Source organism: Acinonyx jubatus, chromosome A3 (assembly GCF_027475565.1).
Source record: "Acinonyx jubatus isolate Ajub_Pintada_27869175 chromosome A3, VMU_Ajub_asm_v1.0, whole genome shotgun sequence".
Classification (NCBI taxonomy): Eukaryota; Metazoa; Chordata; class Mammalia; order Carnivora; family Felidae; genus Acinonyx; species Acinonyx jubatus.
Window position 1 is genome coordinate 14,432,939 of NC_069388.1, and position 14,245 is coordinate 14,447,183.

The window sequence follows — 14,245 nt, forward strand, 5'->3', positions numbered from 1 at the left end:
AGCTCATGTCATCGAGCATTTCCACCCCCGTTTTCCTTTATACATGTTTGACGACTTTTTAATTACATAAGCACTGAATGAACTCACTCTCCGTTTGGGGGGGGGGGGAGCCAATTCTTCCTTTAACCCTTCGCCAACCCTTCTTCCCCAACCCAGACATTACAACTCCTGGAACCGTGCGTTTTCTGTGTATCCTTCTGAACACTGGCTATACCTACACATACACGGGTATGTTCTGTGCATACACATAACCCCAGACGACATATCATGCTGTTGGGGTGTGTGTGTTTTTAAAGAAATGTTTTCATACCCATCATTCTGCAACCTGCTTTTTTTGTTGTTGTTGTTCCACAACAGTGTTCTTGAGATCTTGTTGTATAAAATATATTACACTTTTATTTAGCCAGTCCCCTGCTGCTGGACAATTAAGTGGCTTCCAGTTGTCCACTGTCACAAACAACACCGCGACGGATATTCACGCATACGTCTTCCTGGGCTCGTCGAAACCACCATGATACATCTCTGGCCACTGAAATCTGGGCGGGAGGATTTTGGTGGATATTCCTACACGGCCCCCCAAAAGTTTTGCCTCCGCCTTTACAAGCAAGTCGGGGGATCAGTGGGCTCCAGGGTGGGGTGGAAGGTTCTGTTTCTGCACCACAGGGGTGCAGACCGGGGGCGCCCCGCACCCTCCCTCTGCAGCACCAGCAGCTCCAGGCTCTCCGGCCACGTGCCCGTTTCCCATGCCGCCACACTCCTGGGCACACACCGCCTCATACTCTCTCCTGCACCGAGATGCGGCTCTCTTTGCCGTCCTCCTGGGTGACCGGCTGGCACCCGTGTAAGGTCTCCTGCACCGGAGCAATGGGGTGGAGGGTGACAGGAAGGACCTCCAAGTCCTCCACAGGGTCCTGCGACACAGCCTTAGGCTGGAGGACCTGGGGAGCCAAGGCGGGAGGTTACCCCCGGCAATCCTGCAGAAGGGGACCCCCCACAACACACGCGCGTGCGCGCGCGCACACACACACACACACACACACACACACACGGAAGCCCCTTCCCCTTTCCCAAAAGGAGGGTCGGTGCTGAGTCAGTGGGTGCCTCCTGCCCCCTGCTGGCCACACAGAGCGTGTCAAGAGGCTTCCAGAGCGGGAGGCTTTGGATCCAAGGAGCAGGGGGGCTGGAGAGGGGGCCCCACCTCCTGACCGCTGACCAAGGCCACAGAGACGTGGTTCCCCACGTATCAATGCCGGGAAGGAACAGCAAATGTCAGATTTTACCAGCGGTGCCAGGGCTGTTCTGTGGGGACGTGAGCTCCCGAGGTACCGGAATTTGGTGGTACAGGGGAGTGAACAGGAAGAGCCCTCCGGCCAGCACTGGGGGCGGGGGCATCGTGGGGGGGAGGGGTTGGGGGGGGGGGAGAGGAGCCAGTCCTGCCGCCTCCCCACTGGCCACAGGGGCAGACCCTGAATCAGTGTTACTGCCATAGCGGCAACAATGAATCAGGCTTTCTTTCCAGTTTGCCAAAACCCTCAGCCGGTGCCCAGGGTTGACCTACCTTATTCTCTGGCTTCTTGGTCACCTTTCCTAGAGAGAGAGAGAGAGAGAGAGAAGGAAAAAACCAAATGGGATGGGGTGTTGGCAAAGCCAATCTCTCCCCCTTCCCTCATCACCTCCCCACCTGGGGACTCACTGATATACGCAGACACCAACAAGACAGCAAGCAGGACCACCATCGTGATGGGGATCACCACCAGGGCTCTTATCCGATCCTGGAAACCTGGAGAAATCAAGACTTCGGTGACGGCCTCCCACCCGCAGCGGCCCCCTACCCCCGTGCCTCAAGCTGCTCTGTCCCTTGCCGGACTCTCAAATCCTCCAGTGTCTGAGCTCAGCTGTATCACAGGATTCAAACAGGTGGCCCTGACAAAATGTGGCCAGATGTGTTTAGTGTGACCAGCACTGAGTGGTGATACAGCTGTCTCTCCCGGCTCCCCACACGCCCCTTCCCTCCCTACTCCCTGCCCAATGCTGAGGTCCATCGACATTGATGTCTGCATTGCTGCCTTTGTTATAGAAGGATGGAGGGGAAAGTAAAGGGTTTCCTGTACCTAAGTCTCTATCCTAAATGGGAAAATGACAAAAAAAAAAAAAAAAAAAAAAAGACCAAGATGCATGGCAGGAACTAGGGGAAGGCAAGTGAGACATTCACCTTGCAACAGAATTTAAGGGAACACCAAAAAACCTCAGTAATCAAGAAGAGTAATGTTTTAATGTCATGTTTTGAAAAATCATATCAACAAGCTGTGGCCCACAGGCTGGCTGCCTGCTTTTTATTTTATTTTTATTTTTTATTTTATTTTATTTTTTTAACTGAGCAGGCTCCATGCCCGACATGGGGCTTGAGCTCATGACCCTGAGATCAAGAGTCACACGCTTTACCAGCTGAGCCAGCCAGGCGTCAACAGATGTCTGTTTTTTAAATAAAGTTCTGTTGGGGGTGCCTGGGTGGCTCAGTCGGTTGAGCCTCCGACTTCGGCTCAGGTCATGATCTCACGGTCCACGAGTTCGAGCCCCGCGTCGGGCTCTGTGCTGACAGCTCGGAGCCTGGAGCCTGCTTTGGATTCTGTGTCTCCCTCTCTCTCTGCCCCTCCCCCACTCATGCTCTGTCTCTGTCTCAAAAATAAATAAACATTTAATAAAGTTTTATTAGAACCAGGGCTGGGATTAGGCTGAGGCAAGTGAGGCAGGGTTGGGTCGTGTTTTTATGTAAATTTTGATATTGTATTCTTTCTAGACTTTTTTTTTACATTAGCTTTGTTTTTTTAAAAAAATGTATCTAACGTTACTTATCTTGATTACTGCATTTTCTGCCTGCCCACCTGCCTCCCTCACTCACCTCACTCCCGTCCCAGCCCTGCCAAGAGGAAAGTGGGTCTGAAGAAGAAACAGAGTTTATTTTTCTTACCCCTGACTCTTTTGCTCATTAACATGACCTGCCTAGTCCCTGCAGCTATTTGGGCCTGTGGCCTGTGCTACTGTAGGCCAACCTCCTCGTTATAAAATCAAAACCAAGGCTCTGAGAGGAAACAGTGGCACGCCCACGCTGGTGTTGAAATGCAGGGTGGAGTATCTCCAAAGTGCAGGAACCCATGCCAGGCACTCCCCCCAACCAACGAAGGGAAGTGCTGTCATCAGCCCATTTCACAGATGAAGAAACTGAGGCTCAGAGTGGGGAGGGGACTTGCCCAGGCTCCACAGGTAAGTGGCAAAGCTAGGACACCTCAATCCCAAACTGCCTCCTCTCACTTCACCCCTCTCTTTCCGCACCAGGTGTCTCTGTGCGACCCTGCATCCCCTGTCAGCTCGCCACCTTCCCGGCCTGCTGCCAGAGTCCCTTCTCTAAGACTCACCGCAGACGGCATCCGTCTTGTTGGTCCCCGCCTGAAGCTCCACCAGGCCTTTGGTCTCACACCTGTGCACAGACAGGTGCACGCACATGTGCACACACGGACACACAGTGAGAGAAAGAGACATTACATTTCCCCAGCCGTAAGATTTCCAACCCCGGAGGGAGACCATCAAAACCAACAAGTTCAGGTTCACTGAGCACGTATTGTGTGCAATCCCCTGTGCTGGTTATTATGGGAATGACACAGACTCTGTTCTTAGGGAAGTCATGAGTGCAGAGAAAACATTATTGCGCATCTTCAAGGAGGAATAATAGGCCAAAGTTTGTCACATAGGTCAAAGTGAACTGGGAGTCGTTCAGAGAAGGGGAGACAAAGCCCACAGTGGCTGGAATAGAGGGGTGATGAATTCAGTTTAAGGCAGGGCTTCTCAGCCTCAGCACTACTGACGTGTGGGGCCACATAACTCTCTGTTGTGGGACCGTCCTGTGCACCGTAGGACACTGAGCAACACCCCCGGCCTCCACCCACTAGTTGCCAGTAGCAGCCCCTCCTCAGTTGTGACAACCAAAACGTCTCCAGATATTGCCAGATGTCCCCTGGGGAGAAAAACCACTCAGTTGAGAATCTCTGGGTTAAAGGCTCGTCCAGAAAGACTTCCCTAGGGAAGGGCGATCTGAGCGGCCCTGAAGGATGTAAACTTAGAGCAGCAGAACATTCTAGCTGAAGCAGGACAATGTGATTTGAGGGATTAGGTGGGGGAGGGGGGCGTGCCAAACGGTATTAGGGAACTATGGAAAATTGGGTCTTTAGAACCAGATCACCGGTACCCATTTTTTTTTTTAATTAAATGTGAAAAATAATTGCGCAGGTGTTTAAGGGTATTCCAGGCAGGAGAGTTTGATGCAAGAGGAGAAACAGCACATTGAGGGCATCGCAGGGAGCATGTGGGGAAAAGTCAGGAAATGGTGCCGCAAGTTAGGGGAGCAGGTGAAGGAGTCTACGTTTCATCCTAAAGGCACAGGGAGTCACGAAGCCTTTTAAATAGGGAGCACTGTGATTTGAAATAAACTAGAAAGCTCACTTTGGCAAGAGGATAGAGACACAGCTGAAGAGGAGAGACCAGAGGCAGGGAGGCTGGTGAGGAGGTGAAGGCACCATCCAGACCACAGGGATGACCACAGGGATGACCACTGGAGAGAAAAGGAATCCCAAAACATTTGGAAGGCTAGATAGACAGGACCTGGTACCTGATGTGAGCTTGGAGGTGAGGGAGGGACCACGGGACAAGTGCCCAAACACAAGTGAGTGTCTTCCCAGAGGGTGAGAGGGGCGGGCAAGTGACTCCATTTGGTGCCTGTGGGTCAACTGCGTGGAGTTGGACCCTTGGTGGTGGCATATTACTGTCTTGGACCCAGGAGACAGATCCAGACAATAGATGCTGATTGGGAACCATGGATATGGATGAGATGCCCGGGGGAGGCGGGCAAAGTGATTGGGGAGTAGAGCCTAGAACAAAGGCCAAGGAAATCAGTTAGGAGGAGCAGAGGAGAAGTAGAAGGAAAGGAAGAGAGGTGTCCTGGTGCCCCCAAGAAGGGAGTTTCATGAAGATCAAGAGGTCAGCAGTATCTGTTACCGCCAAGACAGAGCAGAAAAAAAAAAAAATGCTGAAAAGTGGCCTTTGGGTCAACCATGTGGACACTCTAGAAGTTCTCTATGTGCACAAGTGTGTGGGCATGGGGAGCAGGAGCTGAAGGACAGGTGGCCGGGTAGAAGTAGTCCCACACCCCTCTTAGGGCAGGAAACAAGGGGTGAATCCTTGTACCTCGTCCAAGGGTGACACTTTTCCGAAGCAGATGACACATTGGAGAAGAAGCCGGCTGGGCACGGATGGCAGATGGTATCAGAAACCCCTGTAGCTGGAAGGGAGGAGGTGGCTTTCGTCATCACAGGGGACCACCCACCCGACTCTCAAGGAAACAGGTGGACAGGAAGGGCCAGAAGAACTATCTATGTCAAGTGCTGTCCCCCAGCACAGAGCTTCCCCGACTGCTGCAGCCCCTAAGAAGCCTCCTCCCACTGCCCAACCAAGGCAGATACCCAGGGCTGGAGGCAGGACAAGAAAGGTGCCATTTCCTGCTCACCAAGCAGAGGTACCAATGCAGGGTGGCCCCTCCACCTCCGAGACCGAGCGCCCACTGCCCAATCCCTCACCGTGAGTGTCAGCTCCTCTCTCCTGCCCGCAGAGCCAATTCCCAGACAGGCCACTTACCAACCTGCTTGACTCCAAGGCCAGGGGGGCACAGGGTGTGCTGGATGCAGCTTTCACAGGCGTCGCTGGTACAGTGTAGACCTTCGTCACATGTGCAAGTGGTGTCAGTTTCTGAGGTGCCTTCCCTCTGGACCTGGAGCCCTTGGTCTGAGCAGAGATGGCAGGAAGGATGGGGACCCCTTACGAGCCATGCTTGGGGGATCTGCCCCTCACACTTCCTGCTTTTATCAGACCCTCTTCCAAGTAGGGATAGGAATCAAATTATTTAACAACCGGTACAACCCAGACTCCAGCCAATCAGAACAGACCCTGGCTATTAAAAAGCAACGGATGCATTGTCAGGAATAAGTTAGACTATCAGCCTGACTCCCCGCGCACCCCTTCCCCAGCAGCCCACGCACTGGGGTCGCAGTACTTGTGCTGGTGACAGTGTCTCTCTATGTTCCAAGTGTCTAGGAATTCGCCTTTTTTGCAAGGAAGGCATTCCGTGGAGGTGACCTCTGTGCAGTCATTCACCAGTTTCTCTCCTGGAAAACATCAGGAAATGAAGCAGCTCCAGATGGCTCAATGAGTCAAGACATTTATCAAAAACTGATCAGGCTGGGTTTTAGGGCAGGGGATTCAAAGATGACAGTCTCGGACCCTTCTAGACTTCATAGTCTGGTGGGGGACATGGGAGAGATAGGAGCCCCACTCCCAGGTAGGCAGAGAGGGGACCCAGGACATTCTGGCTGCAGGGCGGGGATGGGGAAAATCCCAGGGGTCATTTGAGACTCGAGTTTACAGTTGACACACGGGGCCTGCACCCACCAGGAAGCCAGGAAGGGTCCCGCTGTGGGGCTGGAGGGTCAGTCGCTCACCTGGCTGGCACTTATCACAGCACCGACTGTTTATCAGGTACTGGTTTTCTCTGCACGTAGTGCGTGGTTCTGGGTGGACCTAAAAACAGAATTGGACGATTTGAGGGGATCTCAAAATCTCTACTGCAGCCTCTATGGCAGGAAGGTGGAAGTCAGCCAGCACAGAGGTTAGAACTGAAGTGGAAGTCCAAAGCAGAAAACTGGAGCCTGCATATTACTTGGTGTGTTTGTTTTTAACTAAACTGCCAACTGACGTGATTATAAAAGCACCCAGAGGATCGGTCTGGCATTTTACAAAGCGATTGCACTGGGACATCGCAATATTCTCGGCACTAAACAGATCTTCCTTTTGGCTTGACGCCTGAGTCTTTCCTCTTCCCAAACACCCAGGAGCACTCGAGGGCTCCGGTACCTCCCCTGGCGTCCTGAGGCTGGCTAGGCAGCTGGTCCTAGGCCTGGCTGAGGCTATATTTAGCACTTGGCCGCTTCCTTCAATTCTTCTGCTCCCCACCCCTTTTCCCTCTCCAAACCCTCATCATCTGATTATCCAACCCCTCTCTCATGAAATGCCAGGACTGTGAAGCTGGAAGGAAAAAAATCCAACTTTTTTGCTTTACAAATGGTAAGGCTAAGGACCAGAGAGGTTGGGTCACCTGCCCAGGGTCACACAGTGATAGAATCTGAATAAGAACTCAGCTGTCAATACTCCCCCTCTCCGTCAACTGCACTATTTTTTACTCCATCCAGGTACCATTAGTTTAAGTACATTTGTTTTATTTTTTAACCATTGTGATTTTTATTTATTTTTAAGTTTATTTTATTTATTTATTTTGAGAGAGAGAATGCGCTCGTATAAGCGGGGGAGGGATAGAAGGAGGGGATGGGGGGGAGAGAATCTCAAGCAGGCTCCGCACCATCAGCGCAGAGCCCGATGCAGGGCTCGTACTCACAAACCATGAGATCGTGACCTGAGCTGAACTCAAGAGTCAGACGCCCAACTGACTGAGTCACCCAGGCACCCCTTATTTTATTTCTTTTTAATGCTTGTTTATTTTTGAGAGAGAGAGAGAGAGGACACGAGCAGGGGAGGGGCAGAGAAGAGAAGGAGACAGAGGATCCGAAGCAGGCTCTACGTCGACAGCAGCGAGCCCAATGCAGGGCTCCAAATCACGAACCATGAGATGGTGACCTGAGTGGAAGTTGGACAGTTAACCAACTGAGCCACTCTGGTGCCCCTGAATACGTTTATTTTAAATGTAAACCTTATAGCGCTGCCATCAGAGAAGAACCAGTATCACTTCTCATAAATAAAAGGCAACCCTAAAAATAAATTCAACAGAAGCAAAACAATGTTATTAAAACCCAGATGGTTGCTTTGCTTGCTGACCTTGGCTTTTGTTTCAAAAAGGGGGATTAACGGGGCACCTGGGTGGCCCAGTCAGTTGAGTGACTGACTCTTGATTTCGGCTCAGATCAGGGTTGTGGGATTGAGCCCCGCATGGGGTCAGCACTGAGAGTGGAACCGGTGCTGAGCGGTAACCTGCTCAAGATTGTCTCTCCCTCTCCCTCCGCCCCTCTCCCCTGCTCATGCGCGCTCTCTCTCTCTCTCTCTCAAATAAAATAAATAAATAATTTTAAAAATAAATAAATAATAAAAAAGGAGGATTAGCAAATGCTGGAGAGGTTTTAACTATATTCTAGCTCCAAAGACCTCCTCCTTGAAAAAAAGGAGGATTTTAACAGAACTGTAAAACAAATCTATGTTGTTTAGTCCCGTACCCTTGCGCTCCCTAAAATCATGCCACACTTGGGAAACAGCCAGTGAAAAGAGCACAGGATTGAGAATCCAACAGTGTAAGGCTGCAATCTTGACGTCATAACACTTACTAGTTATGTTGTCTCTTAGCCTCAGTTTCCGCATCTCTAAAATGGGAGTAATGCCTGCCCCACAGATTCGGTTGTGAAAATCAGAATGAATATATGTATATGGCCTGGCACGGCAGCTAGAACATAGGAGGTGCTCATTAAAAGGCACTTTTAATTATCATATATATATGAATATCTGTTTGGATGACTAACGCCCTGGCTAACTGGCTGGCTGTCCAGGATTCTGCCTAATTGGTGGCTCTCATTCAATGAGAAAATTACCTACAGAAGTGAATCTTACTCCAAATGGAGAAGGAAGTATGAAGGTCTGTTGCCTCCACCACCACATCCTGTGAATGTTCTTCCTACAACCCTGTGGACTTTCCCACGAGACTCCCAGGGCAACGAAAGTCCTTTATGCCATGTTCAAACCTATGAGAAATACGGCTTCTTCTCTGAAAGCTTGTCAATCTCCAGCTCCCACTCCATAGCTCTAATCCTTCTGACAAAGCAGCTCAGGACCTAGGCTTGGGGAGGCGGGCGTGGGCATCAGGCAGACGGAGATTTACATCCAGATTCCACCTAGCTGTGAGAACTCTGGCAAGTTCTTTCCTCTCTCTGAGCCTCCGTTTGCTCATCTGTACAATGGGGGAGTCAAAAAAATCAGACCAAGAATGCGTGTAAAGCATTTTGCTCAGAGCCTGACAGAAAGGAAAGTCTCAAAAACAGTCCCTGCTATTGTCATAGCCCAGTCTCTACCTGGAGCCAGACCTGGTAGTGTGCTCTTGAGAAGCCCAGACCACCCTTCTTCCTGAATCCCCTGGCTCTCCCTCTAATCCTCCTACAAGAGCCCTCTTCCTCCTCTCACTAGCTCCAACACTGCCCCGCCCCCCCAACTCCCTTCTCCCTAAGAACCATTGCTTAGAGTGAAAATGAAAGTTCTGGGACAAAAGCAGCTTCCCCAACTGCTCTCTTCCCTTGCTGCTGACTCCCCTCCCCTACGCCTCCATGGGTCTTTCCTGCCCAGACTTCATGCCAGAAACTACGGCCCTTGAAAGCAGGGGGAGGCCGGAGAGGTTGGAATGAGAGCGGCAGGTACTTGGGGGGATTCCCAGCCTCCAGAATGAGGAACTACAAAAATACATTTGAACAAAAAGTGAGTCAAGTGTGGGCCTCTGAAAATCCCGGAGATGTGCTTGGTTGGGCATAACTGAGACTTTCTGGTGCCTGGAGAAACCCCTGCTGGTCTCCTCACCCCTCCCTGGGTCCCTTGAATTATTCATCTCCCCCAGGGGTCCTCTATGTCATCGTAAATTCAGGAGGCAGAGACACAGCCTTGGGTATTCCTCCTAGGTTGGATCACCCGGGATTTGGGGGTCGAGGTGGGGTGGGAGTGTTAAAAACCCCTTGCCTTCTCAAAGAAGTACCTGGGCCTCTGCACCCACCCTTGTTCCCACAAGATACTCTGCAAGAAGGCGGCCCCAGGGGGCCAGGACATGATAACCGCTCACAGAGGCTGCCTGCCATCTGTCCACAATGTTAAAGGGACAGGAAACCTGCCAGACCCGCCCCTGCCCTTGCCCGGCCTCCCTTCTCATCTCTGAAACCCCTCAGCAGTCTCCGCGTGGCCAGCCTCTGAGGCAAACCCAGACTCCAGCCTCCCGACCAAATAAAGTCTTGAGTCTCCCAAAATCCCAACCCCGTCCACGCCGCAGGTGCACGTTTCCTGCAGTGCCCGCCCCACCACGCGCCCTCTTGGGGCTACCTGGGACCCCAACCTGGGATGACACAGAAGCAGCCGGGACCCGGGGTACCTTACGCACCTTCTACCCCGTCTTCTATCCCCCAAAATCAGCTAGGAAGTTCCCTTCCCCGAAATATTGCTTCTCTTCCCATTCTCCACTCTCAAATCCCCAAATCCCCCGTCGGGTCGGAGCAGAAACTCAACTTACGGCGGTCAACACGCAGCCCCAGAGGAGACAGCGCAGAGGCAGATGAACCATGGCGAGGTGAGTACCTAGCGGCGGAGTACGGGTGCAGGCACTGCGCGCGTAGTAACTCCCTCGGCCCGTGCCCCACCCCACGCGCGCCCGCCCAGGAAATGGGCGGGGTCTTCGGGGACCAATCGCGGCCAGCATCGTTGGGGGAGGCGGAGCTCCTGACACGGCTGCGCGCCGGGATTTCCCCCGAGAGTTCCTAGGAGTCGAATCTCCCGGGAGAATAGGGACGTGCTTTCGGCGAGGGGGAGGGCGCGTGGTCCCTGGAAGTGCACTTCCTCCTCGCCCCTGGGACTCAGAGGCCAAGCTGAAGAGGGCAAGGAGCTAGCAGTGTTCCCGGAGCGCGAAGGCAGAAAAGAGAGATCCCCCGCGTGCTGGGAAGAAGCCCCAGGGACACCCCCCCACGGTTCTCCACCCCCCCCCCCCCCGCAGCCTCCGGGAATTCCGGCAGAACCGAAAGTGTCCCCACCGCGGATGCAGAGGCCTGAGGAAGTTCCCCGCATCCCAGAAACCGGGAAGGCCGTAGCTGGGGTGTGGGGGAGAGGAGGGCTCTGGTGGCGTTTCAAGGAAAACAGTTTCCCAGCTTAAAGTTTCCCTCTCTTTCAAAGGAAATTCCCTCCTGTGGATGCAGCGTCCCAGCCTCCCCAACCATCCATCCATCCATTCATGCGTCTCCACCAGATTCTTTTCCAACGCCGCCGTTCCCATCTGTCACCTGGAGACAGGCATTTGGAGTAGCACATCAGCCTTTGTGTGGGAGCGCAGGACCCCGTGAGAATCTCAGGAGACTCGGGACTCTTTCCTTCTGCAGAAACACACACACCCTTGTGCCCACATTGCCCGGGTTCTGGCCCTTCTTCAACCAGTGTTAACACGGTCTACTCAGCAGCATAGAATCCCTGAATTCTGACTGAGACTCTCCTTCTGATGGGTTGACTTCCCTTGAGCTTTGGTTGTCGCCAGTGCAACCTGAGGAGCGTGAGCTAGACAGCTGGTTGTTCTGGGTGACGGACTCCCCACGTTCTGCATTTCCGGGCCAGGCCAAAAGGCCAGGCTGCCTGGAATCAGACAGGATGGGAGACGAAGGGGCTGTTAACTCCACCCTCCTGGCTTCTGCTGCAAAGGGCACCCTCCTTTCCATCACCTCCACCACTGATTCACAGGCTTATCAGCTCTCACCTGGGCTATCCCAACAGCCTCCCTCCTTCACTAGGTACCTTTTCAGCCCCTACTATGGGCCAGGCAACTCTCAACTAACTAACCGTCCCCCACTCCCCCCTTCTGGTTGTTCATACTGTTGCAATTCTCTTTGCAAACCCCAGGTCTGATCTGCTCCGGACACTTCCCTGCTGAATAACCTCTTTGGGCTCCCCATCCTCAAGATGGTCCAAACCCCTCCTCCTGACCCAGCAAGCTCTTCTCCACTCTACCCCCACCTGTCTCCCCATGCTCACTCCCTGCCATGTCCTCCCATGCACACTGGTTTCCACCATACTCTCCTCCCCACGTTCAAACGATCTTGTCTTCTTACTGTGTCTTGCTGTTTCCTTCTTTCCCCTCTCCTTCCTGGAACCAGTTTAAATTTCACCTTCTCTTTGGTTAAACCTCCTCTTAACTTCCTGCGCCCCTTCCTTAGCCCCTTCTCCATGTTCCCACAGCATTAGCCTGCTGGACTAGAATTCCATCTGTCTGGCCCCATTGGACCGTGAGCTCCTTGAAGGCAAGGCTGACTTCATCCCAGTCCGGGGCACGTAATAGGACACCAATACATATTTGCTGAGTGAATAAATGAGTAAGTGGGTTCAGTAACTTCTCATTTGCAGTACATCCTCCATCAGGAAGGATGTGGGGGGCAGGAGACGCAAAGCTGATTGGTAGCCGCAACACATCACAAGCTGGTGGTCAGACACCGATAAGCCAGGAACGCTTGAAATCAGAGTCCAGGGGACTTCACGAAAGCCACCAAACATGCCTGGGATGAAGAGAATATTAAACTATCTTTTCCCTTTTTAACCCACTTCAAAAAGCAAACACAGCTTTAATTCCTTTGGGAGGGGGGAGGGCGTTGCTATAATAACTTCAGCCATTACTTATTCTTTATTTGCTTGATTCCAAAATTGGGCCCTTCACAAAACTGCCTTGGGAAGCAAGTACACAGAATTAAAACGTTAATTATATTATATAAAACATATCATGGTCATAATTAAAGCTGCTTAAATTAATGTGTGGAAGAATAAATAGTAGCCTTCGGGTTGCCCCATGGGGTGAAGACCAGATAAGATAAAGGGAAGATATTTTAGTATATGCATATCCCAAGGAGACATGTGCTGTGGGGAGAGGCTAAGAGAAGGCATAGAATCCTCCTGGGCTGAGAAAAATATACTGGAAGAGGAAAGCGAGATGATTTATGGGGAGGATGGCAATATTTCAGAGTCCTGTCAAAGAGAGGAACTATTTAGGAAGGGTTCAAAGATAGGGCAAAGGACATTCCAGGAGTGGGGACCCAGGATTTTGGAATGACAAGATATGCTCTTTGCAGGAGGTGGGGAGGGGGGCAGTCACAGGGCCACATGGATGGGTAAGAAGCAGGCCTGGACGTCAAGTCCACAACATAGCCAGAATCTGGTGAGCAGATGATTCTAATATGAAAATCCCATTGTGTTGCTCTTAGGTTTGAAGCAACTCCCTAGAGCCCTCACTCCTTAAGCTCACAGGACCTCAAGGCCATGGGCTCCTTCTGCCCTCAACTTCCTGCTCCAGACTGTGCCACCACCTCTGCCGGAAAGACCTTCTCCATTCTCCTTTCATTGGATCAACCCCTTCTCATCTTTCAAGTCTCAGCTCAGGTGCTGAAGCAGAGCCCTCTGCATCAGCCCTCTGCAAGACTGGAAAGCCCTCTGCATCAGCCACCCTGGAATGTGCACCCACCTACCTCCCCTTGCCCTCTCAGAACCCTGCGGCTGCTTACCTAAGCAAGCCTCCAGCCCTACCACACTGTATTTCAGTTATTCTGTTTACTCACGGAACCGGTATACTGAGGCGACTCGACTTGATAGGGCATAATAATGAAGCTTTCCCCCCTAATCTCTACCTTCAGCTATGCTGTGGTGAATTTCCCTTTTCTATCCCTTAATGACATCTTGGGCAGATTGCATTACTTTTGGATCACTTTCTGTTGTTAAACCTCCATCCTTGAAAGCTTTATTCTCAAACTCAATTTAAATCTCATTCTGTCTTCTCCCTTACTCATCCAAGGGTTGACTGGAGCCAGGATCCTGCCAGTTCGAATAAAGGGTGGGGGAGGGGAGCCTAGCCGGCTTGGAAACATGCCCCAGCACCCTCCCCCTTGTTGAAATTGGGAAAGGGGGAATGGGAAGAGCCCCCCACAGTAGCTCCCTCCCTGTGGGTTGACCCTGTTTCCCGGGCTAACCTGGAGTAGCAAGTGTTTACAAATGGTTTCTCATGGGCCACATGAGTATATCTCTGTGGGCTTCCCCACTGCACAGTCCTCTGACAGGGGGCGTCGGGCTCAGGTTTCAGCTTCCCCACCTTGCCCCGCCACCTCTGCTTCTGCCTCTGGTGGGACCCTCTTGCTCTGCAGTCAGCCTGCTCCGGTGGAACACTAGGAGCTTAGCTAACTACTACTGGGTCCACTTGACCCAGAGAAACTCAAGACGTCCTGGCCAGCGGCTCCACGGTGACCCCTCTCTCCACCTCTCTCTTCCCCTGCTCAGACGGACCCAGGGGGACATCAGCAAGTCCACTACCAAGTTGACCCCCACTGGGGAACAGCATCCCAGCATCCCCTTTTTGCAGCCACCCCTCAATCTCCAGAAGGGA

The 14,245-nt window shown here is 52.2% G+C and overlaps 1 protein-coding gene across 1 annotated transcript; it reads right to left on the bottom strand.

Moving 5' to 3' along the window:
• Positions 1–370: 370 nt before the first annotated feature.
• On the bottom strand, positions 371–10,499 carry CD40 (CD40 molecule). Its single transcript, XM_015065448.3, has 9 exons — positions 10,361–10,499; positions 6,543–6,621; positions 6,084–6,209; positions 5,683–5,829; positions 5,236–5,329; positions 3,414–3,475; positions 1,694–1,780; positions 1,559–1,587; positions 371–938 (listed from the first exon to the last, which is right to left on the bottom strand). The coding sequence occupies exons 1-9, from the start codon at positions 10,409–10,411 to the stop codon at positions 774–776; spliced, it is 840 nt and encodes a 279-aa protein (XP_014920934.2). The 5' UTR covers positions 10,412–10,499; the 3' UTR covers positions 371–773.
• Positions 10,500–14,245: the final 3,746 nt, after the last annotated feature.